We start from the raw sequence: 27,636 nt of genomic DNA on the forward strand, positions 1-27,636 counted from the left end.
TCTTGTTGAACATCGTAAGTTTATTTTTTAAACAATTTACAAATAAAAATGTTATATTTATCCAAGCAAACACATTTAATACTTTAGTCTTTAACAAGCTATACAAATGAGAACCATCACACTAGAGCTTTTGATAGGTCAAGGACCATTCAGGGTAGGCATGCATGTGTCTGTATCACATGAAGCGAGTCCAATTCCTGACACCAGGGTTCTGATCTTCTGCTTCTTCAGAGCTGGTCAGCTGCTAAATGATTTAACACAAATAGTTACTGGATCACAATACAATGAAAGAAAGCCCATTTCAAATCATGTAAGTGACCTCAATATGTCTGGTCCAGGTGTCAGGCCACAGAGCCTTACCGATTAGTCTTCTTCTCCAAAAGCCAGTCGGACAGATTTTCTCGCCTTGCTTAGTGATGTGGCATCCATACATGTGCTTATACAATACAATGAAACAGCTTAAGTACAGGTGTAATACAACAGTAATTACAAATCACAGAGACAGATAAACAAACAAACAAAATCAACTCTAATCACATTCTTGCATTTCAAACAATGAAAGTAAACAAAACCATGCATTACAGTTTAAAGAAATTTTCAGTTTTAGCTCTTCCGCAAGTCTCCATTTCCTCAAGTTCTATATTGCTGTTCTTGAGCTTGTCCCAGTGGCTGGGCTACTCATGGTGCTACTGACACAAACAGGGTGAGCTGGAAATAATCCAAGAATGGTCAAAGAATAAAAGCCCCCAAAATAAACAACAAAGACGCACGCATTATAAATGAGAGATTCCATTTTAATAGCAGAGTGTAGAAAAGAAATTGGCAAAAAAATTCACATGAAAAAACATTTTACACGATTAATTATGTACAGAATAAAGTATGTGTCTGGTTTCAGATGATGTAAGTCTCACTTTAGTCAAGGCCTACCACAGGATGCAAAATACACCCAAAACCCTCAACTGGAACAAAAAAAAAAAACCAAACAAAAAACCTATACATAATCCCAGCTCTGGCTCCTCAAATATTGGGACTGGCTGGGTTCACTTCAACCCACTGGGCTTTCTGCTAAGCTTTCAGCGATTCCTGAATTTGTTGTAGCTTCCAAACTACTGTCAGCAGTTTCTGTTTGCTCAGTCTTCTTGCTCTGGATGGTGCATGCTCCCTTGCCTCCTGAGCCACCCTCCTTTCCCTGTATTTCATTGAGCCCAGGAAGGAAAGTTTCCATGCACCCAGAAGCCTGACTTTCTGTGCTGCCTCCGTCACAACTCAGTGACAGCATTTCAACAGCACCACCTTTGCTCTGCTCCACTTGCAGAAGGATCTCAGACACGGGAGAAATGCCCTGCATTTCTAGAACTGGCATGACCACTTCTGTAGTGTCACTATTTGAGGGCTGAAATCCAAGCTGCGTCGTAGCCGTTCGAGAAATCCGCGTGCAAAATTTATCTTCCCGACTACCAGAAGTTAATGCAGCAAAATCAGTAATCTCTGCTTCCTCCACTGTTTTTCCAATGCCCAGCTTCTTAAGTTTACTGGACTCCAGCTGCATGGATGCAACAGTTCCTAGTTTTGAGACTTCTTCTGTATTCTCATTTAAAAGTTCTGCTGTAAGGATGCTGAAGCATTCATGTTTCATCTTACTGTCTCCTGAACTGAAATCAGTGCTTTTGAACCCGAGCTCTGCTTTGTGGGTGGGAGTCTCACTGTGTTTCACATCTTCTGATGTTGAAGGAACTTTCTTGTTATCCATACAAATATTTGCAGAGAGACTTTCAGATTGCTCAGTGTTCAAGCCTGAGTGAGTGGTATTCAGATGAAAGTTATTGGCTGCAGAGGTTCTTACGACCTCATGCTTTGTTTCTGGGGAAGGGACAGCTGCTTCTGAGAGATGCTCCCTATGGAAGTCTGCTGATAAAGCAGCTACTGACTCTTGGACAAGATCGGAGCGAGCCCTTGAAAAGCCTCCAGTCCCTACTTCTTTTGCTTCTCTCTTGATAAAAACATTATCTAATGTTGCATCAGATCCAGTGTGTCCTAATGACTTTTTTTCAACTTCAACTACTAATTCTACACTGGATCTGAGTTCAACAATGTTTGCAGTGCAGGCATTGACTAACCATGCAACTTCCTGCCTTTGGGTTTGGTTTTCTAATACTGCATGGCCTTTTTCTGGAGCTTCTAATATGCTACTTCTAGCTTCTGTGTTGGTGAGACACATGTCTGGCCATACCTCTGTCAATTCTGAAGCACTAACTTCATTAGAACCAGTCTTTATTTCTACATTTGGAGTATTTGATAGATCCCAACCACTTTCAGAACAAGAATGGGCTGTGATGACCTGGCTTTCTCCATTACTAGTTCTGGAAGTGTCCCCAGAACTTCTTGTCAATTCTGAAATCTTATTCTGGGTTTCTGAAATACGGGGAACTTCACCAAGGACTCCTGGTTGAGACAGTTCCAAAGCTACGTTTTTCAGTTTTAAATCTTTTAAGGAGGCATCAATAGAATTCTCCTCCGTCATTCCTGCTACTAAAGCTTTTTCTTTTGAACTGTTTTGAGAATCACAGATCAAGTCTGGACTACCAGTTTCTGACTGAGTTCTACACTTACCACTTAAGTTTTCCTCTACCGAATGGGAATTTCCCAAATGTTTAATTTCATTCTGTGTTTCAGGTAATAAAGTCTTTGGGTGTAAGCTAAGCTCAGGCTTTACTGCTTTTACTTCCCAGTCTTTCATCTCTGTACCTTTCTCCAAGGTACCGGTAACATTTGTGTTAGTAACCACAGTTATATTTGCATCTTCCTGTCCAGCTTCCTCTTGGACCTCACTTTTCTGTAGATCACAGAATTCCTGACTGCCTACCCGCTCTCTACCTCCTATATCCACAAGTTCAATTTCTGCAGGTATCTGGATACCAGAAGCAGTTTTTGTTTCTGGCAGTTCTGTGACCGACATTTCTGACACTTCCAGTAGCTGAGGCTGAAGTGGTTTCTTGTTCATTTCAGCCTGATTCTCACCAAGAACCCAACTCCCTGTTACCTGATTATTACCCTGTGAGGAATCTTCTTTCAATTTAGTCCAAATACCTGTTGAAAGAGAAGTCTGAATTTTTTGACCTATTTCTTTCTGAATACCATTTTCAATGTCAGGGCTCATCTCAGTATGAAGTATGAAAGTCTCCTGAATATCAGTTTTCTCCAGTTCTGAGCTTCTTTCAGCTGAGTGGATGTGGCTAAGTTCAGTAGCTACATTTTGAGAATCCTCTTTCAAGGAGGATGAGCTGTTATTCATTCTAGGATTTGCAGATAAGTCTGCAGGTTTTGTTAGGGTAGAGTTTTCTCCATTTGGAAGTGCAGAACATGCAAGCTTGCTGTCAGCCGAACCCTTTCCACCACTACTGTAGAAAATATCATAGAGATCTTTAGCATTGGCTGTGGCCAAGCAAGAGTTTCGTTTCTCTACCTTTTTTGCCTGTTCACTGAAAGCAGTTGAAGGTGGTGGTGGTGGAGGGGGTCTCACAGGCATTGCCAGCATTGTCTGTTCACTTTCAGACACACCTGGAGCTACTTCATCTGCAGGGATGACAGCTGCCTGCTGGACTGCTGGTGGAGGAGGGGGTGGAGGTGGTATATCAGAAGTCTGAGAAGACTCACTTTTCTCTGCTCCTTTCAAATCTTCCTCTGCCCCTTTTAAAATTACCTCTTCTCCTCCAAAAGCTTTTGAGATGATATCCGGAGGCAGAAGAAGATCTGCATTGGTTTCTTTTACCACAGGCAGTGGTTTGGTGGTAGCACCAGAGGATTTTATGGATAAAAAGGTGTTCAAAGGTGCTGGTTTGCTAACTGTTGCAGTAGTAGACTTCCTGAAAATCATTGTGGGGACTGGGAGATTGGGTAGAATTTTTGCTGGTGTTGATGTGGAAACAACTGGTGTCCATGGGCTAGTGTGCGGAATAACAGTTTTCCCAGACAGTTTGATTTCAATGGGCTTGACATGGGGTTTCCCAGACTGACACTTGTTCTCCTCTTTGTTTCCTTCTGTACCCTCTTCCTTTGCAATAGCTCCTCCTGGGGTTTTATCCTCTCTCTCAGTCTTTTTCCAGCTGAATTTCCCAAAGGAAGTCTGGCTTGGTGATTCCTTTTTAGATTCTTCTTTCTTTTCTTCTTTTTTCTCCTCCTTCTTCTCTTCCTTCTTCAGCTTAAGCTTGATACCCATTTTTCGCCCAGAAGAGTCTATTTTGCTTTGAGTTTCACTAGTCCCTTCTCCAAGCTCTGGTATGCTCTTTGTTTCCTCTTTCTTTATTATTTTTGGTTTCTTCTCATCCTTCTCTTCTTTCTGTTTCTCAACTAGTTTCCGTTTCAGTTCACTCTGCCGCCTGCGCTCCGTTTCCAGAACTACAGCCAAACCAGCTTGACGGTCTAGATTTCTCCTCTCTTCATAAAGTGGGTTTTCATCTATGTATTTCTGTGGAAATAAATGACCCAATTTTAGTCACTGTTTCCACAAAAAATAAACAAATTCTGCTCTGTAACAGTTTTGACCTGTTCATTAAGTGCCATCCCAACACTAAGAGAGCAGAGAACTACTTCCTTCCAAGAAACTGAGATGCTACAAACTCCTCATTCTGTAATTTAATGTGAATTGAGTGGTGGCTTGCACCAGTGCTATCACTTTACAGAAAAGTTTGAAAATCAACACTGGGACTTAAACACTGTTTTAACCTCATGCAGATGAAAGATTAATCTCTATGTAGTGGGAAGTTTTGCTTATTGAGTTCCACAGAATGTAGTGAAGATAATCACATACATATACTCCAAGGAGTCAAATGTCATTCTTCAGGAAAGGAAGACAGAACAAAGAGAAGCTAACACAAGGAATGACTCACTCCTGGTACACCAGTTACCAACCTTATATTTCTCATTGTGGGGATGACTTTTCACATGCTGCTCTGCTGAGATTTGATCTCCAAAAAATTCATGACAGAGCTGGCAATAATATCCAGTGATGGGAATGAGAAACTCAGAGCCTGAAAAGGCCAAAGAAAATGATCAGAGAAACAAATCTTAATAAATACCAAGCTCTTAACAGAGCCAGATAAATATATCAAAGAACAACAGCAAAACCTCCAGCAATGTTCCTTTTGGAACAGTTAATGCTGCTCTCCTTATGCTTACAGTATGGGAACAACCGCTACCAGAAACAAATATGTGAAGAGATGAAGCTTGATTACTGTGATTCAAAAAATTTAGTGTCCTCCATCATATTAAGGCTACTCTCTATTCAAGTAGGTTAACGTTTCCTACAGTCTTAATTTATTTTCCATCTTTGTAGTATAGTCTACTCAAATACTGAACACCTGGTTTATAAAAAGAACAGAAGTATTTTCATTGAAGTTAGCCTGACTTGCATCCTTGTGCCTACAGAAACAGCTGCAGTTATCTAACACACTGCAGATTCTCCTTTAGTATGCACTACTGGAAGTATGCAACAGATTAATAAATTGAGACTGATCACTGGCAGGACTACTTAGACATTCAGATTTTAAATCTTGTATTAAATTTCAAATCACTCACAGCCCCTTCCATAAGACTTTCTCAGATTCTCTGTATCCACTCTACCAAGTACACATCAGTGATTTCTCAGGGACATCTCTACTAAAAAATTATTGAATTGAAGAGTCTGTTGCAAGACGGTGTGGAGTACTGCACAAGATATGCCCAAACGCAGCAAAAGCTCTTGCGGTCATGTCTGGAATTCTAGTAAGCTAGCAAAAATCACTTCAGAACTACACCGGAGAAAGAAAAAGTCACCTGGTATTCAAAATAAAAAATTAAACTGTAAAAAGAAGAGAACGAACCATGCTATGTTTTCCTACACTCTTGCTTCATGACCTCTTCCACAAGAACAACCAGGAAACTAAATAATTTGCCTTTCATCTAACAATACAGTATCTATATGTACTTCTATAACATGGTTAAATTTTTGAAATTCCTTCCTCTGAGCAACTGGAACCTGCTGGAGGGCAAAGGGAGATGATACCCAAGTTAAAAAAAACCTAACATACCTTTGGCAGGAACAGTTATCTTATCGATGCGTTTTATGGAGTCTTGTTTGGTCTCACTCTGGGTCTTCGAAGCCCAAGGTCTGTTGTAAGGATCCAGGGTCTATTTGCACAGTGACAGAGGTATACAGGCTCATATATTACACCAGCAAGGCAAGTACACTTGTCTTTTTCCTTTTTAACATCCTCTCAGAACACTGAACATTAAAATCAACGTGCAAACAATTATAGGACCTATGTTTTCCTCTCTTTCCCCTCCCATTTTGCAATTTATAATGAGAAAATAACCTGTGAAAAGGGTAAAATGTGAATGATAGCAAAGAACAGGAAAAATAAGAAACACAAATATCAAATGCTAGTTCCTGAGCGAACTGAACACAGGCCCCATTTACACTGGTCGGAACACACCGGTAGCTGTACAAACTGCTCAAGTCCAACATTAGGGAAAAAGAATTTGGTAAGCAACTTCTTGGGTTCATTATTACTTCAGGTTCTCTTGTAAAATGTTCTGTGATGTATGTTTTAGTGTTAATATTTATAGCAATATGAAATGCACTTAGTGAAGGAAGCCTGCAACATACCTGTCTGTGTTTCTTATTATGCATGTGTGTGAAAAAGTCAAACATGGTCCCGCAGATGGTATTGCAGTCTTTGCACCAGTGGTTCCCTGCATCATAATATTCATAAATATTGGCCAACTGGAAAGGATGTTTGGAGGACTGTGAAGAGGATTCTGCTGGCTTCGGGCTTCTACCTCTGGATTTTTCATTAGCAGTTTTTGATTCCTAAATTAAACAAAAGGAAACACTTCTCTAAGACAAAGCAGGGCAGACATAATGCTCTATAACTCAGAACCTGCCTCTAGCAGAAGCCACACACACCAAAAAAAAAAAATATATCACCTGCTTTTCAGCGCCCAGGCTAATTCCACTGTTTCAGAGAGCTGGTATTGCCGACTAAGACGCTGCGTGGCCGCAGTGAAGCGCTTCCAATAAGGCTCCCAGATGTAATGGCTGGATGGTTGTAGATAATCAAGGAACCAAATGAACAAATTCCCTATGGCATGCACCCTTCCCACTTTATGGTTTCATATAAAGATCTGAATAGTTCCAGTTTACCATGCTAGCCAAATAATGCCCACAAGACCTAAAATGGCTCCTCTAGAATCATTTAAAAGTTACTGTAAAAGTAGCTTGGATGAAAGCAGAATGAAAAAGGAAGTAAGAATTAGTTGACTAAAAGTAATTTAACTCAATCAGCTTTATCAGATTATTTGAGAGTTCCTGAATGCTCCAGAAGACTCGTTGCTTAGCAATAATAGAAACATGGTGTTTTGTTAATTACCTAAGTATATCAGGTGAAGCATCCTGTCATTTAAGCATGTAATATTTGCACGTACATTGATTTGTACAGAAAGACGCCATACAGTGATACACAGACATTTCAGGACTCTACCCAAATTTAATACTAAACACTGCAGAGTAGTAAACCAAACAATCTCTGAAATAGATCATGAGGCTGGCTAATTTAGCTTATGATAATACTAGATGTATTTTGAGGTTTGAGTTACATTTTCAATAGCTGAATGTCCATTGTGTTATCATTTCTAATCTGCATGGCAGTCTGGAAAGAAAAGCAAGTTAACTTAGCAGACCGGAGTTGGTTGCATTAATTTCCAAGTTATTCACTATCAATGTTGAATAAATTTACTTAAGCAGATTCAAAATTGTTAAATAACATCTGCCTTACTTGAAATTTCTTTTGACAAACAAGGATAGATTCTCTCTTGTTAACACCACCCCACAAAACATACACTGTAAATCAAACAATGCAGAGACACCCAGGCCCCTATGCACCCCACAGATAGCCATATCCCGATACAATCTAGTTCTTGGTAGCCAAGTAGGAAGTGACCCAGTGAATATTTGCATATATTCTGTCTGCAAGAACACAGCAAAACTGACATTTTCTTAAACAATGAAAAGATCAACTTATGATCTGCAGGAAGCGCGTGAAACAAGGTTCACGATGTCTAAGTGTCATTGTTCATGTTATTTACAGACATCCACCCACCCAATACCATCTCAATGAGAACTTTAAAAAGACAATGCTTCTCATATAGATAGGTGACAGCTAAGAACCCCAGTTTGTGCTTAACCCCAGCTCAAAGATGCTTTTATAATTTGCTGCTATTTAGAGCCCAGAAGGGGACGATCTGTCTGTTTAGTACAAGGCCAGTTTCACCTACAACACACAGACATGTTCAGCAGCAAGGGACAGCAAGGTAGCTTGCAAATAAGCAGAAAGGCATACATTTTTGCCGTTACATTGGCAGAGTCAACCGATCTCAGTGTCAAAAGGCCTGTACCATCTTTCTTTTCATTAAAAAAAGTCAACAATCAGAATTACAATGTGAATCTTAAGAGACTAAAGGCAGCGTCCTATGTGCCTACAGATATCTGAAAACATTAAAATGTTCCTGGCTAGAACTCAGCATTTCCCATGCTAAAATAAGGAACTATGAAAAGGGGATCAAGTCATTATGGGTTCAGACAATACAAACAATGGAAGTTAAAATAATGAAAAATATATTCATATATGCCATATCTCAAGAAAAGGAAGCAATACAACTTAATGCAATGTAAGATTTAACGGACATTGTTGCCTGCTTTAGTTTTACGATGTGCTAACTAAAGCAAATGATTTGTAAAAGTAAGTGGATACTAAACATCAGTAATGTTTTGAAAAACAACAAAAACAAAACACAAAAGCAAGCCTTAAAATGAAAGACATCTGATGATTTCTCTGAACCAGACCAGGATGAAGCATAAGAAGTTTACAGGATACACAGATTTGAGTGACCTTGTAGAAATACCTCTTACCTTACTACATTTTCCTCTCAAAAAATATACAGTAACGTCTACACAAAAAACATCTACCATCTCCCATCAGCTATTTCTGTTATGTACCTGAATAAACATCTGAAAAGCAGGATAATTATCTCCTGATACCTGTATAACCTTTCAGATGTTACTATCATACACTATTTCTAAAGTGAAAACTATCTTCTAGAATGTGGTAAGCCTGTTTTGATATACCCAGTGCTCAGTAGCACAGACCATGTTAGAGAGACCATACTGATGCATACTGACATTTCTTGAGAGAGAATACATAGTATGTACATAATAATCATGTTAAGCTGACAATCATATATAAGTCTTGTGATTTGTTAATACTATCACACAGTGAGAAGATCAACATGCTCCAAACTTGCAGAGAGCTGCTACAAACAGGCCTTGCCAAATGTTTGGCAAATGCCAATGTTGACAGGCCAAGCCAAAATGTTGTAGAGTAAAAAAGTCTGTCCTCCTGGTATTGAGACCAAAGAGCTCGAAACACTCATGATACCGCTCAATCCAACCAACACCTCAGCAGAACCAAGATCAAAACCAGTTAAGTGGTACTGAACTGCACAAACCCTGAGGGAAATTATAAACACTGATGCATTGACTCTCACCTGAATGTATCATCAAAACCAGCACATGAGATGTGATAACAAATGACATCAAATGATCCTCTAGTAAATGCTGGGAGCGGCTGTCTCCCCAATGCCCTCTTCTCTCAGTGGGAAAATCATTAGCACACAAACCAGAAGACTTTACCTTGTTGGAGGAAGATGTTTTCTCCAGACCTTTTGCATTTTCTGACTTGCTGTTCTTTTCCAAGGAATCTTTGGTTTCCACAGATGGTTTTCGCGGTTTTTCAAATATGTTAATCCCCAGGATTTGTGCTACTTTGTCAAGCTCAGACTGCTTCTTGTCAGCGGCATCAGATTCTTTATGCAGCTCTGAAATCTCCTTCATAATATTCTCTTGTAGTCTGTTCACCTCAACCAACAAGGGGTCTTTGTGTCCATCCTTCTCACGACGTTTTTTCCTCAACATCTCTCCTGAGCCAATCAAGGAAACAGAAGAGATGGAAATGCAACAGGAAAATTATCTTAAGATCTGTACAACTATTCCAGCAACAAGTAGAATACTAATCAAAGTATTACAAATCTTGACTAGGAAGTTATAAAGATGGAACTGACTGACAGGTACAGCATCACTAAATCTGCACAACCCACCTCTATAAGGGTTGCCTTAACATACCGCCCTAACAGAGGCACTGTAATCCTCAAGAGAGGGAATCAGTTTAATAACCTCTATTTTCCTGCGTGACCAAATAAGCAAAAGTTTATCAATACATTCTAACCTGAAAGTATAATTTTCCAAAAGTGAGAGAAATTAATATTTACTGACTTGGACCAAAAAAAAATTCTAAAAATAATAAAAGTTAGCTCTGTCTAGAGAGGACTTCTTGATCAAATAAGATTCAGGAAAAACTGAAAGGCACAATGACATGTCTTCAGTTACTATTTCTCACTTCTAAAGAAGCACTAAAATGCATAAAGTGTGATTCATTTAACTTACCAAGCTGCCAAAGATGCAAGAGCAACTGTTTGCTTCAGGGTAACAGCCAAATTCTAATATAATTAATTTTAATATAGTAATTAGGTCACAGCTTTCTCAAGAGTTCTGCATTGCCTGGAGTATGAAAATATTAAACTACAGACTATTATCCTTTTGGTTTTCAATTCTCCTAGAAGGTACTAGGACTTGTGACACATCCCAGTGGGGGAAAAAAATAGGGGGTGGGGGATGCATTGTACCTTGCTGTTTACGAAGCCTGTCCAGTTCAGTCTTGAGATAGTAAAGCTTCTTCTGCCGTGCTTCTCGCTCATTCTTCAGTTTTTCTCTCTCTTCTATCACCTGAAAAGGTTGCGAGAGGACTGGATTTTCTCCTCTTCCCAACACAAGTTAATCAGTCTTACAAGAATAACAGCAAGACTTTGCTTTGCCAGTCACAGAACACTGCTTATTATTCTCAAAATGTTCTTGAGTATTTTAACACAACAAATACACCTCTTCCTCTGCATGTGCAGATAACTGTATCATGTGCTCACACTTCAACCCTATATGAAGGCATTTTTTTTTTTCTTTTGGCCAGTGTATTCCCCAGAACCGCTTTGTTTATTGGCCGTTTCCCAAGGCACTTAGGCTCAGCTGACTGTCTTCTACAGGGGTAAGCGAGACCAATGCTAAATGGCTCTTCAAAACTCATGCTGTAACTCTAAAGTTAGCATGTTCCATCAGTGACAAAAGACTTCAAGCCCTTCACCTCACCTCCTGCTTTGACTCTGGCCAATTTCAGCTGTTATTTAGGCTTCTGCTTCAATCTGATAGTAACTGTATCACTAAAAATAACTTTCAGGTGTAACTGTCTGACATTATACACCTGGATTAAGTTTGTTTCTTGCTCAATAAGGTACACTGTGGCATGACGAGCTCACAAATCCACTTTTCATGGGTTTTCACTGATTCTCACAGAAGGAAACCAGGCGATATGCTAAAATGAAACCTGAAAAGTTCTTTCCATTTCCTTCCCAGCTTCATTTTTCAAGAGACAAATCCCAATTTTACTTACCTTCACAATGCTCTTAAAGCTTACTACTGACTCCTCCCTTGAACAAACAACTGACCCAAGGCCTTGCCTTCCCTAGAGAATCACTACTACTACGGCAAAGTAAATGTTGGCAGGATTCCTCGACCCTGCCTGGACTAAGCCCTGACAGGAGTTCCACCAACACAGACCATGTCTTAAGTGCCACAAATCTTTGGTGTTTTTTGTTTGATTTTTTTAATCACCAAATCACCATTCTCTCATTCTGGGTTTTCTGCCAGCATAGGGGCATCAAATGGAAGATGCAAGATTTTATACTCCAAGTCATCCCAGCAAAAAAAGAGTGGACTAAGACTGAACCAAAGACACCTGTATTGCAGACAAAGCCCTAGAACTTCGGCCAAGATGCACAGGTGAGCTACCAGGGTATGTCATGGCAGGAGAAAACCACCCACCTCCAGCCAACAGAGCTCTTCCAGAAGTGCCAAGTTTCATTAACAACAAAATTTCAGCTGTGTCAGATGAAGTAAATTATTATTCCTGCAAGCAGTGGAAGCTCACTTATCTGTTGATGTAGCACTTTATGCAAGCAATCTGAAAATTTAAAGTGACTTCTTTTGAGCTTCTCTTGGAGTCAGTGGTCCATCTTTCCACAGCCTGATTTGTTCTGAAGAACGTGATGTAACTAAGCAGGCAAAAAGCTTCCAGCCTCTACCATGTGCTGCCTTTCTACTTGCAGATCTACCAACACAATGCACCATTAGCACAGCTACACTGAAAGAATGTCTTTAATGCAGATATGCATATGTAGATGAAAAATTAGATATGAGCCAGCAATGTGTGCTTGCAGCTCGGAAAGCAAATTGTATCCTGGGCCGCACAAAAAACATGGCCAGTAGGTTGAGGGAGGCGATTCTCTGCCTCTACTTTTTTCTCATGAGACCCCACCTGGAGTACTGCCTCCAGCTCTGGGGCCACCAGCAGAAGAAAGACACGGACTTCTCGGGGTCATGAAAATTATTAGGGGGCTAGGACACTTCTCCTTTGAAGAAAAGCTGAAAGAGTTGGGGTTGCTCAGCCTGGAGAAGAGAAGGCTCTGGGGAGACCTTATCGCAGTCTTTCAATATATAAAGGCTGCTTATAAGAAAGATGGAGAGAGACTTTTTACCAAGGCCTGTACCAACAAGACAAAGGGCAACAAGGGTTAAACTAAATGAGGGTAGATTCAAATTAGACACAAGTAAGAAATTTTTTATGAGGGTGGTGAGCCACTGGAACAGGCTGCCGAGAGAAACTGAGGATGCCCCACCCCTGGCAGTGTTCACAGCCAGGTTGGATGGGGCTCTGAGCAACCTGGTCTGGTGAACAATGTCCCTGCCCAGGGCAGGGGGGTTGGAACTAGATTACCTTTAAAGGTCCCTTCCACCCCAAATCATTCTATGGTTCTATGCTTTTATTTTAACAACAAAGATAGAATGGACACCAGTTTGAAAACCCAAGCAACTTTCAGGAATTTTCCAGTCCTCTGACAGTTACATAACTAGTTTCCTATTTTGAAACACGTTCTTCCCCACTACTCTCTAATTATCATAGAAACCAAAGTAACTGGAAGAGGAAAACATTTAACACCCCACAAACAAAACTGGTGTCAAATGCACCAAACAAAGAACAGTTTCCCTAAAGTTCTTCTGATTCTGTGATTCTTATAAGATAATACAAATGTAGAGGGAAAATAGCACGCAACTGTCAATCATGACATCCTTTAGCATGTACTTAATAATGTTTAATGTATGTATAACCACGGTATTACTGTACCATGTACTGTGTTCAGATGGAGCCTCCCGTGTTTCAGTTTGTGCCCATTGCCTCTTGTCCTGCCACTGGACATCACTGAAAAAGGCCCAGCTCCACCTTTTTTATACCAATTCCTTCAGTTATTTCTGTATTTAGGTATCTCCAAGTATTTCAGTATCTAGAGCTCAGCAGAATAAAGCCAAGCTATGGCCACCATGTATTTTTTCTGTAAAATTTTGGCTGGCCCCACAAACTTCAACAGTGTGCTTGATTTCATCTGTTCAGCCATAATCTAGGGGCATACAGCTTTGGGGGATTTTAAACATGCTTTTTACAATTGTCACAGAGTAATACAAATGCCCAGGCACCTTTAAAAAAAGCAAATGTAGTCCAACTGCTTTTAAACTGGAGCCACTCAGGAAAAAAAGGCAGCACACCTGGAGAGGAAAAGCTTCTACCCCAGCAATCAAGCAGTCCAACATAATTTGATATATCAGAACAGATAACATACCTTCTGCTTCTGAGCTGCTCGATTTTTTTCGTCCGACATCTTCTCTGTGGTATTTTTGAAAGGGTTTGAAGACAGACGAAGGGGCACTTTGGAATGAGCAGGAGTGGTAGGGACATGAACAAGCACAGAACCATCTCTTTTTAAATCAGGGACATCCTTTCCCATAGACACTGTCTCAATCACCCGGAGGTTGGGACGCGTGGGGTTCGCTGACATGGCCATAGTAAGAAGACCATGAGCTTCTGGCAGTGTAGGATTAGGCTGCTGGGCTGTGGGGTACATGGTCCAGCCAGGGGCTGCATATGCCATATAGTGCCCATATGCATCATACCCTGGAGGAGCCATTGTGGGAGGTGGATAGTTTTGGGGCATCTGAGTGGCAGTAAACTGGGAATAGTTGGGAATTTGGTATTGGGAAACAGAAGTAGGTGTAGGTGGCAAACTAGCAGGAGCTGGTGGAACTGAGGGAATGAGAGACACAGAAGGAAGGGGCTGTTCTGGTGCACATGGAGGTATATCCTGTCCCACCGGCTTGCTCTTAGTATATTCTGATTTCTGAAGAGAGGATGCATCTTTAGGCTGCTGGAAAGAGACCGGAGGTGATGCTGAGCGCTGCTGGCCTGACTCTGGAGATCGGGTATCGCTCCGACTGCGACGCAAGTCCCAAGGGTCCAGTCTGCGAGGATCTGAAGAGCGACGATCAGGAGAACGAGATGCCAACTTTTTGCCATGAAGGCGTTCCTGGGTACGAACAGCCAGTTTTCCAATTTCAGCAACACCAATGTCAAGCCCAATGGTTTTGAGTAAGTCGTGGATCTTCGCATACTCAGCATTAGGCTCTTCTAACGGATCCAGCTTGACAGCTGGAGCAGGAGAAGGAGGTGGGCTCACTTTCTGGCTTATTATCTCGTTGCCACAACTCACTGGGGGCTTCTGAATGGTGAGAGATTCAGTTTTGGTGTCTTCATCCTCATCACCATAAAGAAATTTCTCTTCATCCTCAATGTCAGGGAAACTACGCCGCCTCTTCTCCTGAGCACTGACAGAATCAGCCATCATGCCCAGAATTCGGGAGAAACCGCTGCCATCCTGACTGGCCCTCTCATGAGGCAGCAGGAAGTCAGTATGGCGATCAGCAGGCTCTGACTTGGGTTCTACCTTTTCCTTGTGACTTAAGAAGCTTCCAAACTTCTCTTCAAATGTGAAAGCATCTTTGGGAGCCCCAGAAAGTGGGCTCCACTCATATAAACCGTCACGCAACTCCTTGTTTGCGGACTCCACAACAGAGTCTTTGTTAAACCGTTTGAGAAAGTTCTCCACTTCAGAGGCAAAAGGAGCTGTGTCGTTGCTCTGGGGCAAAGATGAATGACTAGAAAGAAGAGGAAGATCCTTGCTGGGAGCTGGACTGCTTGAAAAGCCCTCAGGCTGAAAGAAAGAGAAGTTAATATTTACTACAGCACCTTCTGAGGTGACTGTGCACCTCACAGAACAAACAAAGGAACGTGTTAATTTCTCCTTGAGTTCACAGCTGAAGAAAAGAGTTAGAAAAGACACTAAGTTGAAAAAGAACGCAGAAGATTACAAAACAAATTGCCTAATGATTCTGGAACCTCATGTCCAGCAATGAGGGCTGATCTCAAAAACACACAAAATCACAATTATATTTCATCAACTTTCTGCAAATGTAAAACCTGAAACTCCGTAACATAATTTTGGCTACACTTTGTGTTTAATCACAGACAACTGCACTGGGGTTATTCCCAGTCACTTCTTCAGAGACGCATCACTAATGCCATGTTAAATAGCATTTCCAATAATAGGTATAGAATGGGATTCTCAGTATTGGAGCACCTCCTGAGATAAACATGTTTCTGTCAAACCAACACTGATCAGTACTACAGACAGATCAAAAGTGATGCACTAAAACATGAGAAAAGTCAATTTTCACAGTGGTTGCAACTGCTTATCTTTCCATTGCTCTGATTTTGAGACTCAATTGGTAGTATAGCTTCAGTATAAATTAAGTAGGGTTGATCCCAGCCTACAGCCCCAAGGGAAAAAAATACGGAAACTTGAAGATGTCTTCAGCCAGAGGTACTGAGGATGCACTAGGCAGTTCTCTCAGTCTATGAAAAGAGGCACAGTGACAGGCAGAAAGCGTCAATCAATGTCCTGACTGCCTGTGGTACAAAAAGGGTCAGCTTTTCTATAAAAGCTGGCCCAGATCTCAGCATCCTGGGCTGAATTTCAACAAGGGCATTTTATTCTGCCTCAGATTTTATAAATATATATGATTCTTGATTAAATGCCTTCACCACTTAAAGTTCCTAATGCAATCCTGACTTTTATAGGCCTGCAAAAAGATACCTGTCCTCTCAAAGACAGGAAAAGGCGAAGATTTGGCTTTTCTATTTCAGAAATCAAACTAACATTCTGTATCATGAAGTGACTGGTTTGGAAAATAGAAACATATAGACAAACAGAGATCAAACCTGAACAGGAGACTCTACTTCCATCTCCACTCGTTTCTTCAGAATAGATTTTTTGGGCATGGATGGGATTTCCTCAGGCCTGTAAGTATACCGAGGCTCAGAAGTCTGTAGTGTGTTAGTCAAGCCAGGGATCACATAACCACTGCCCGAAACATCATGATTCAAGTTTCTACTACGCTCCTCTTCTTCTCTTTTCCTCCTTGCACGGTCAAGCTCTCGGAATTCTTCATTCAGGTATGATGGGCTCGGGCTTCTACTGTGGCTGCGGCTTCGTCTGCGGTAGTTTCGTGTTCCTGATGAGAAACCCTGATGCTCTCCACTCACACCATGCATCTTCTCATCCTTTTCATACCGTGGACGCTTTATTTCTCGTCCCCTCTCTTCTGGCCTCGAGGGGTAGGAGGATTTCCTGAGTTTGTCACCATCTCTGTCAGATCCACGAGGCAGCTCTTCTCGACGACCGTAATGCAGACTATAATCTGAACGATGAAGGAAAACATCTCGGTTGCGGTAGTCTTCGTCATGTCTCATGATGAAGGGACTTGAAGGTTGATCTTCATGCAACGGGTATCTCTCAAGGCCTCGAGGACATGAGAGGCCTCTGGTGAATATTGGACCATCAGCCATATCATCCCTGTGTAGAAGTGTAGAATAAACGTAAGTACTTGAGTCAGAGTAAACGAAGTCTTACTCCTACTCAAGAGTAAGAAATTCCCAAACCAGTTTCAGAATAACATCTCCGTCACTAAACAGAAGCAACATTTTATGTATTTAAAGGGCAGGGGAGAAAGGGAGACTTATTTTTAATGGTACTATACATCCCTCCTAGGAAGTCACCTGCAAACAGAGCGACGTGAACAATTCAATTCATACTTCAGAAGGAGAGCCTTGAAAAATTGATAGGATGGATTTATTTCTGTGAAGGAGAAAGACTACACGTTTTTTTTTAAAAAAAAATTACTATCATATTTCAGACCACAATCCATTTCCTCACCTCTCCTAGCAAGATGCCAAGGTCACATTTCATATTAATTATTCAAGGCATAATTCAGTCTCACACTGGCAAATGCAACCAGATCCTCTTTTTATCTTCAGCTGTGGAGATGGACCACAAATTCTAGCAACATTTTTTGTTGCAACAGATCTGTAGACAGGACTGACGCTAATCACATTAACTGCTATACCCAAAACGCAGCAGTTTTTTATGATGCCTATGAACCAGGGATAGTAAATGTAATAGTATCATTTCTTTATGCCAGCCCCTGCACTATTACACACAATGGATGTGCAACTGGCACACCACCAAAATAACAAACTGGATCTCTTGGAGTATCTTCTTCTGGATTGATTCTTACACACACCTCCAATTAGGAGTACTGTTGTAACTAAGGCCTTTTTCCCCACCCCTAAAAAAATTTCTGGGACTGTTCTTTAGATCAGGCAGAAATAAACCAAACCACTTTAACATTACCAGCTGCTGTTTCTACTCAGAGGTATTTAAAAAATCTAGCAAGATCCCCCCAGAACGGGAAGAAAAATGCTCCTCAAGTGAAATCAATGGGACAGAAAACCTAGAGAAATGTCCCTCCTGAGTGACCAAGACATTGACTTGAAATAAACTATGTATGATTGCCTGAATCCTCAAAAATCATCTCCTCCCTACTCAGAAAAGTCCCTCCATAAATCTGAGAAGGGGCAAATAAAGTCATACCGTATAACATCTTCAGAAAAATTTGCAGATAAATTACAGCCCCAGTTTTTAAAGTCACCAGACTGAAGAATGACAGACATAATAGACAAGGTCTTTTTCTTCAGTATTTTCAGTTTCCACCTGCATATTTAAGAACAAAACCAACACAAAACTTCACTTTATCTCTAACCTGCATCACTGCAAGGCATATCATGTTATTAGATGCTTTATCAGTCCAACACATCTTAAAAGGCAAATATGGCACGTACCAGTACCCACAGCATTAGGTGGTACCTTTCCAGTTTCTAGCAAACTACACACATCCACCCCCTCCAAAAGCACAAAAATATCTACAAAGTAGCTAAATTAAATTTCATACATGAATGTTGCTGTTCACAGCCTACATAAATGTATGTCTATCCCCAGTGTCACCTTTTCCAAGAGCCTGCTAAACCTATACAAGCTGCAAGAACATACCTGGTGAAGTAACAGATGTATTTCACCATACACTTCAGCTGATTTTTGTGCAAATAATTTGCATGCATGCTTGCCAGGTGTCACCTACAATTCAAATGCTCTGACTGCAGTGACAAAGCAGAAGGAATATTTAATCATACTTCAGAAGGAAAGGAACAGCAAATCTACTATATTTACAAGTAAAAAGATGTTCCAAATACACTCTGAACAGCCAAGATGCAAATTTAAAACCCAAAGATTAAATATAGGTGTGAGGAAAAGGATTACTTGCCTTACAGAAACTGTGATACTTTGAAATATGTTTTGTGTAAATATAGTCCAACAGAGAAATGTCCCTCTTAACAGGTTTGGGTGCTTTCAGCCAGCATCATCCACTACAGCCTATTGCATCCCTGAGAGAAGATAACAAGGTGGTACCATCGTGACCACCCCAATACCTTCATCAACACAGAATCCACAAATTACTGGAATGTGCAGTTTCAGAGCAGGAGAACAGACACAGACTACATGGATATGATTCCTCAGAGAACTACAACTAGTGTTAAAGTAAGCTTTATTTTTTAACATATTTATTCACATACATAGAAACAGAAATAAATAATTGTGTTCTGCTGTCAGCAACCAACAGGACTCCACCTTAACACACAGCCTTTGAAAAGCAAGTCAGATGAGCCGTTCATACTCAAGCCAACTGTCACTCTTTGTATTATGCCAAAAAAAATGCTATTTCAGAGCACAGCTTAGCACAGACCAAGTCTCTGCAGTGATATGGTCTAATCTTTTGGATTAACCTCAGATGAAAGAATCGGTGGGATGCTCTGTAGAGCTTATGCCACCTCAGACAGTAGTAGAATATCTTGAAAATACTGACAGAGCAGAAGATGGAACACAGGGAGAGGGGTAAGATATATTCTTCAATTTGATAGACTGAGATTCTGGAAAACAAAACAATACTGACCAGTTGAAGTAGAAGACTAAAGCTGCTTAGGTGACCTTGAAGTCATAGGCCAGCAGCATTCAGTACGCTTACTTAGACATGTGCAGGAGGCCAGCTGCCCTAAGAACTTGGGGCAAGTTCTTACAGATGTTTTAGGATGGACCTGCACCTGGACATACACCCTGAGAAAAACTCCTGGAGCATCCTGAAAATCCACGGCTGCAGGAGAACCCAAAAGCATCCCTGATTTCCATCCTCTGGTATTTTATTTCCTTTATAGGCTAATGAACCTCTCTGCCATCCCAAGGCCCTGGAAATGACAGAGAATAATTTGTAAAACTGATTGCTTGAAAACCCTGAGCAGTTAGCAAAAATAGCTGAGAATAACTAAATTCAGAATTATTTTCTCTAATTACTTCAAAATTTGAAGAGACATCTTCAGAAAACACTCTATTTTTTAGAATTTTTTTTATAAATGAGAATGAGAACGTACCACATGCCAAATAAAAACGTGATATGCCCAGTATTAAACAAGTGATGACTCACAATAAGGGCTACTTTAAAGCCCTATCACTTTAAACTGACAGATACAAAGCCAGTGTCCTAGTAGCAGGGCAGCCCCTCAGAGTGGGAAAAAAAAAATATGACGAAAAAATACACAATCAAAGATATCCTTAACCAAACACAAAGTATCTTAAAAACAACGAAAAATGGCTAAACAGTAAAGAAATTTGGAAGTCATAGCAGTACGTAGAAGATGTAGGAATAGCTAAGGGATGACTAGGACATACTTTAAAGCTTCTGGACAGTGGGCACCACTCAGTCAAGTGCAGCCAGCACAAATAGAGTGGACAAAAAAGAAAAAAAAGAAAAAAAAAAGTAAATGTAACCACATGGAGTTCTTGCATACCTACGCTATAAATATATGGGAAGCCACTTAAAACCTGACGTCTACACAGTCTCACTTTCTCTTACTCTCATTCTGATTCATCTGTCACTTTTATACCTTCTCAGGAGTCTATTCTGACCTTTTTGTTTTACATCTATGGGTCCTGTAACAGAGATAAAAGTGAAAGTTCTTTGTAATTTTCACTCTTATGTTTAAAATAAACTCCGCTGTACCTTATGTTACTTCTAACCACGCATCATAACCACAAAACAGGTTAAATATAAAACCTCACTGGAGAAAGGAAGCAAGGAGACGCACCCATACCCCTGCCCCACATATTCTTCATTTGCCAGAGCAGTGCCAGTTTACACACCATTTCCTGCTCCTTCCAGCCACTGTACTCTCCCCGGGCATACGCACTCATTTCATTCAGAAGAATGCAGACTGCACAGGGCATTTACAAATCAAATACTGATCCCAGGAGAACTGAGGCAGAGGTGTACAAGTGACAGTACTGAAAACTAAACTCTCATTTAGTTTTCTGCACCTGCTGAAACTTAACCTTACATTTGAAAAAGACAGGAAATTCACTTATTTTTCTCACTTCCCTCTTTTTCTCTCTCTTTTTTTCTTTCTTCTTCTTTTTTTTTAAAAAAACTTGAGGATATTTGCATCAAAAATGGAAGTTAGAGTACTTTTTTTGTACTGGATGCTTATCCCTGACCTGAAACTGCAACTACATGCTCTGAGGCACGAATTATGCCATCTTTAACTTCACAATTCAAGACATAAAAAATTTTTATTGCACACAGCCTTCTAATTTCACTTCTTTTGCCAGATTATACCTGTTGAAGGCAAAGATTTCTGAACAACATCTACTAATACTTCACTGTTCACAGCAGTATTTTTAACATAAGTCTTTACTAATTATGTTTCTCTCTTGACTCACATCAAGGGACCCTAAGAATTCTAACACTTATTTTATCACATATGAGACTGACTGACTGATTCACTTCTCTTCTGCAGGGTTTTTAAAGTCAAAATAATACATTTTTTTCGACTTACACTAGAGGCTTTATTCTGGACTATACTAAGAAATATGGAAAGTAGATTACTCCCAATAAATGAGGAAGTTGAAGCTTTATGCTACGCACAAACCACCTTCCTTGCAGTCAGGACTAGACAGGTTCATAAGAAACAGAAGAAAGTGGCTGAAGCTGTGAAATGTCAAATGAAGCAGCTCCCTCTTGCAATATACTCCAGGCACTTTTAGTTTATATGGGTTTTAGAAGCAGCTGACAAAAATCAGAGAAGAAATATCTGTTTAGGGTTACTATGAACCCAGGCAGTGACTTTTGTTCAGGAATCCCCTGCACCACAACTTGCTGGAGGCTGGGGGAGTATTCCAGGGAAGCATCACTACACGCTTGCCCTCTTACCCTCATTCCCTAAGCATTCACTGGGCTAATTAGATGTTTGGTGTTCCCCAGTACAGCCATTCCCATGTTTTTACTGTTTCACACACTTGAATCCCCATCTGCGGAGGACCATACCTGTCACTCAGGTTATCAATTGGTGAGCCCAGTCTATCAGGCAGCCTCCTTCGCTCTGGTGTGCCAATGCAATACCGGTCATTACCAACAGTAATCCGCAAACTCTGTTCCACTGAAGACTCAGAGCGGAGACTCGGTGAACGTCTCTGTAAATTAAAGAAAGAGTGCAAGCCCATCAATCAGGGAATTTTAATCTCAGCTACAGAAAGGCAAGTGACTCTGCTCTGCTTAACATGTGAGACTTGGGGTGGATGGATCAACTAAAACATCAAACTAGAAGAACAATTGTTCCAAATATTTCAGTTGTCTCCAGTTACTAAAGAAAGGGGAGGCTATTGACTGTTTTTTATTTCTCATCCCAGCTGCTAGTAACATGCTCTATATTTACATTATCTAGAAGGGAAATTTTTCAACTCAAAAATACATTTCATAAAGCACCATTTTAGAAGGTGGAAAAACAGAGTGAAGTTCAAGAAGTCCCAGATTTGCCGCTGTCTTCCTTTCTTTGTAGAGGAGAAGCAGCTAAACAAACATTGCACATAAAACAGTGCCAGGAATTTCTTAATAAAAGTGTCTGGATTTCTGGCCCTTTCCAACTTTAATAACAACATGAACTAAAGTATAAACCAGTGTAAACAACGATTTTTCTAGCAGTGATGTTTTTTAACAGTTTTCCTCACCTGATGCTGCTTTCAGCAAATAAGCACAAAATAATACTTGAAATGCCAGTGACTATAGAAACATTTTCTACAGTAGAATTCCCATTATTGTTATTTATTATTGGTAGAGCTAAACCAGAGCTATGTAATGTTGCCTTTGAAAAAACTACAGCAGAGAAGGCCTGAGCTAACTGCCTCTGCACAGACCTTCCTTTGGACGCATAGTCAATACAGAAAATGTCATTACTGGTAAGTTATGCTTAACTAGTTACACCTCACATCATTCTGGAATATGGCACTAGAACACAGGAACGATCAAAGTAAGGGAGGTTCCATAGGAACAGATGAAACTACCTGAAGACAGAGATACTTGCTTTTTTAAACCAGAAACAGATGAGACTACCTGAAGACACAGATACTTGTTTTGCTTTTTTAAACCAACATGGTTTAGATTCTGCTCAACAGGAAGCAACAAACCAGCTTCAGTTCTGCCACACCAGTCATTCACCGCATGTTGCTTTCACCACTGAAAACTGCAGTAGCAAGCAGCAGGTGTACTATGTTGTCTGCATCCACCCTGAGAAGATGCAGCAGAAACAGCTCAGTCTTCCAAGTGACCGAAAGAACAACATAATCTTCAACAGGAAGCAAAAGAATTCCCTCACAATTTTGCATAAACAAAATTATTTGCAGTACAAATCTGCACTAGAATCCACTGTGCACATAACCTTGTGCTAAGGTAACATATTATTAATTTCTGGTTTGCTCCACTAATCTGAATCCCAGCACTTAGCAGAACACTTTTTAATTACTTCCTAAGACCAACAGTGTTATACAGCACAATATGATCCTGCAACAGCCCGGCTGAGATACAATGTGTACAAGGTGCACGTGTCTCACACAAACACACTCGAAGGTTCACTTGTGACCAGTGTAACACTGACTGTTAAGGGCTGCCTCAAGAAGTTATTACTTGAAGGGCATCTTCTTGCCATCGAGACTGCTGGCAAGTTGGGCACATACAGGACAATCATCTCCAGGAACTGGAGACAGAGAAGTGATGATTACATCTCAGAACAAACTTCTGGGCAAAGGAAAGAAATAGTTTACTTTTGGAAAGTTTGGGATGCTAGGATTGCCATACAGATTGCCCAGAGACAGCAGTTATGGTGGTATGTATTTGAACCTCACTATTTATTTATTTTATTTTTTTTCAGTTTGAGAAATTCCAGTTTCAATAGCTTTTTCATTTCGAGCACTGAATACCACCAGTAGTCCATTCCTACCTATGCACTGCACTGCATTTTCCTCCCTTCCTGTTCTGGTTCCCGAACTGCAGTTACCATTGCCAAATTACTGCACAGGTTGCATACTAGCTCTTAATTTTTTCTTTCTCTGTTGACCCAACACACTCCATTCCTCTAATTTCAGCCAATTTTCTTACAAAACAGCAAAAAAGCTGAGAGAAACTATAAAAAGAATAAGCATGCAGGTCAGCAGGGACAAGTAAAAGCAGCAACCTTGCAAGAACAAATCAAGTCCACCAAAATCTCTCACTGTACAGCCCTGACCTTCTCTCCTCCATTACATTTTTCAATACTCACCCCAAACCTTTGCTGTCACTCCATGCTCTTCCAATTTCCACAGTTCTCCCCAGCTACTAAAAAACTACCACCACCTGTATCTACAGTGTCCGATACACAGCTCCACCGGCAGTCAGCATCCCAGTTATGCATGAGAAAATGGGCAACAATGCTGACAACCTGGGAACGCATGCATTCCATCTCCAAACCCACAACCCAAAACGAAAATAACTTCCAGAATCAAGAAAAGGGAAGAAGAAATCTCTAAGGCTGCTCCTTCCATACTCCAATTCATATGAAGGGTAGGGACAATAACTTAGAGCTTGCACTCAAAACTTCTCTGCATTGCAAAACCATGCCCTTACCCCATCTGTGTCTTCATTCCATACCCTACATCTTCCACTTTTACACATATAATCCCCTCTTCCAAGCCTTCCTTCCTTGAGAGCCTTCCTCTTCCTCAGTCTTGTGTCTGAATTCATCTCCTCCCAGTGACAGCTCCAAAATGCCACTTTATCAAAACATCTGTGTAATTATCTACATTTCTACACTTTGTATCCTCAAACTTCTGGAGAGGGGGTCTTAAGTCATATAAATCTGAAAACTTTATTAAAACTTTACGTGACCATGCTGACCCAACATATCTGCTCTCTGCTTAGTTTTGATCAAACTTACTTCCACTGTCTGGAAAACATCAGCATAATCCCAGCTTTTATCTTTTTCTGATGAATGCTAATTTTGCAAACAGTACTTCTAAAAAGTCAAATCAACCTGTATATGCATTTTATACTTTATAACATCACTTTTAAAGAAGTAATGTTGGCCAAACACCTTTTGGTGGACAAAAACTTCCATGGAAAGAATGTGAACATTATATAATCTAACAATTACTTACACTGGGCTTTAACAGATGCAATGGACAGCACAAGGCAAGTTAAAGGCCCCTCTTACTGTGAAAGCTGCTTCCTAGAGAAATGTTTTCCTTAAATGCAGTAATATTCTTGTAGAATAAACAAAAAATCTATTTGCATCAGCAATTCAGCACTAGCTAACTTGCTAAAGCCTAATTTCTAGGATTAATAATTTTTCAGTCATTCTTCTCTGAAATTAGAATAGGCAAGAAAAGCATCAAGAATCCACAGCAATTTGCTGAGATGACCACTGTAACTTGAGACAGAGGGTGCAAAATAACACTGGAAAAACAGCATTTGTCAAGAATTATGTTTGTGTAAAGGGGGGGTGGGGGAGTGGGTGACTTTTTTTTTTACCCCTAAAGAGGGAATGGGAAGCTTCCAGTCAAAAACTCCTAGTTCAAATTTCTCCAGGTCAGAACCAACACATTCGGCATTGAAAGTTTCGTCGCAGCTGGCACAGGTTCACAGCCTATCACGGATACAGTGAAATGGCAGACTGGGTGATGGTGAAGTCAGTTTAATAAAGTTCTGCTCTTGTATCGCAGTTTGTCATCCTGTCAGTTGTGATCATCCAACTGTCCATCGAGCCACAATACAAACTGACATGAATCAGATTTAAAATTATCTCCTTTTAAAAAATTACTTATTTTCAACCTGGGTCTTACCCCAGCAAAGCAATTTGCAGGGCTACCCCACAAACAACTTATAGGACTAAGATAACAGTAAAAATACAGCCTAAAAACAAATGGCCAGAGGCAAGCTTCTAAGCCTGGCTTGGTTTAACTGTCAAATACATTATCTTCCCATACCTTCAGGCAGCTCACTTTTAAATAACAGCACCAATACCACTACCATCACCTGTGATTTCTATGGCTACAGCTCCAAAGAAATACAATAAAACCCTGTACCACCATCAAAAAGGCAATCCCCCTTCTCTCTTGGGGTCCCATCGTGACATGAATCATAGCAGACAACGTATTTTTGTTGGCTTGACTTTCAGCCACATCGTTTCCTCAAACCAGCTCACCCTGCAACTTCACAAAGTGTCAGCACATGGGAGGGGGCAGAATATACTGCAGATCAAGTGGAAAAAAAGTGAGCATAGCGATCTTTTTAATTGTACACATGCTGGATTGAGTGACCATGGAACCATAGCCTAAAATATCCCAGCAGAACCTCTTCTTTCAGCACAATACAAATGCAGAGTGAACCCATTACACGCTACAGCTAACAGTTATCAGACAAGACAATCATTGCACGAAGGAGCAACAACAGAAAACCTCAGTGAGCAAATGCCACTCGCACAACAAAAAAAGTACGGCTCTACCCTTTGGTTAGTACGGCAGTCTGCATCCGAGGTATCACTTCAGATGCCAAACCAGAGTTTCACACGCCCAAATCAAATTTTGCCAAGACTGAATGAGAAGACTGGAACACCTTGTGCACAGCTCCAACTACAAAGCAGTGCCTATCACAGAACACCTCTCAAAGATATAAATCTGTAACAGAGTCCCCATTGTATGCCCATGACAGCAGGAAGAACTGAAAGCACTCTTTCAACGTCCTATGAAAAAAGTTATCGCCCCATAAACAATAGCACAAACCAGTGTTAAATGGAGGAAAGCGGCTAGCTACATCCTTTGCCTTAGCAAAAGATAGCATCATCTCTGAGCCTTATCTAAAATGGCTCTAGCCGATAAGAGAGAAATAAAAATGTAACGGAAATTAAAGGAAAAGCGTGACTTCAAATGGAAATCAATGATTTTTATTTTCGTTTCCATTTGGCTCTCTAAGGAACGGGGGGCAACGGCGCTTCTCCCTCCGCGCAGGGAGACCCCGGCGCCGGTGCCATCCTGCGGGACCCCGCTGCCCCCCGCCCGCTGCCCCCGGGGCACAGCCGGGGCCCGCGCTACCGCTGAGGGGGGCCGGTGCCGGGTCAGGCACCCCCGCCAAGCCGCGGGGGTCGGGGCCGCCATCGCTGGTGGCCGCGGAGGCAGCGGGGACCCCCCGCGGCCTGACAGCCCCCGAGGGAGGAAGCAAGCCCAGCACCGAGACCCTCAGCGCACGGCAGTAGTTACCCGGCTGCTGCTGCCATCTCCGTGCTCGCTGCCCCGGCGGCCCCGCGGCCCCCCCGGGCCCCGGTCCTCCCGGCGGCGATGGCAACCTTCTGCTGCGGTGCGGCGACGGCGATCGGCGGGACGCACCGCGGTGGCCCGACGGGGAACGGTGGCGGCGCGGCGGGGGACGGGGCGAAGCAGAGCGCGGCGGCGAGGCGGAGGCGGCGGCGCCGGCGGCGGGCGGCGGCGGGGGAGGCCGGCCGCGGCCTGGCCCCGGCCCCGACGTGCCGGAGCGGGAAGCGCGGGACCCCGACGAGCTGCCCTCCTTCAGCCGGTGCGAAGACGAGGACGAGGGGCCGGAGCGGCCGCTGCTGGAGCGGTACATGATGGCGCCGGCGGCCCCGGGGGTCGCGGCGGCCTGCGCGGGCGCCCCGGCTCCTCTGACCCGGCCCCCCCCGGGCTGCCCCCCCCCCCCCAGGCCCCGCGCGTGCGCGCCGCCGGCCGCCCTGCGCGCGC

At 41.7% G+C, this 27,636-nt stretch overlaps 1 protein-coding gene across 1 annotated transcript; it reads right to left on the reverse strand.

The window, feature by feature from the left end:
• Positions 1–27,636, reverse strand: ZNF318 (zinc finger protein 318). Its single transcript, XM_040611750.1, is given in 11 exon segments — positions 1–4,465; positions 4,909–5,027; positions 6,066–6,165; positions 6,644–6,847; positions 9,725–10,011; positions 10,774–10,873; positions 13,870–15,294; positions 16,362–16,995; positions 21,908–22,053; positions 27,142–27,186; positions 27,188–27,636. Coding segments are annotated over 11 exon segments (6,798 nt in total). The 5' UTR covers positions 27,506–27,636; the 3' UTR covers positions 1–1,045.

This window comes from Falco naumanni, chromosome 12 (genome assembly GCF_017639655.2).
Source record: "Falco naumanni isolate bFalNau1 chromosome 12, bFalNau1.pat, whole genome shotgun sequence".
Classification (NCBI taxonomy): Eukaryota; Metazoa; Chordata; class Aves; order Falconiformes; family Falconidae; genus Falco; species Falco naumanni.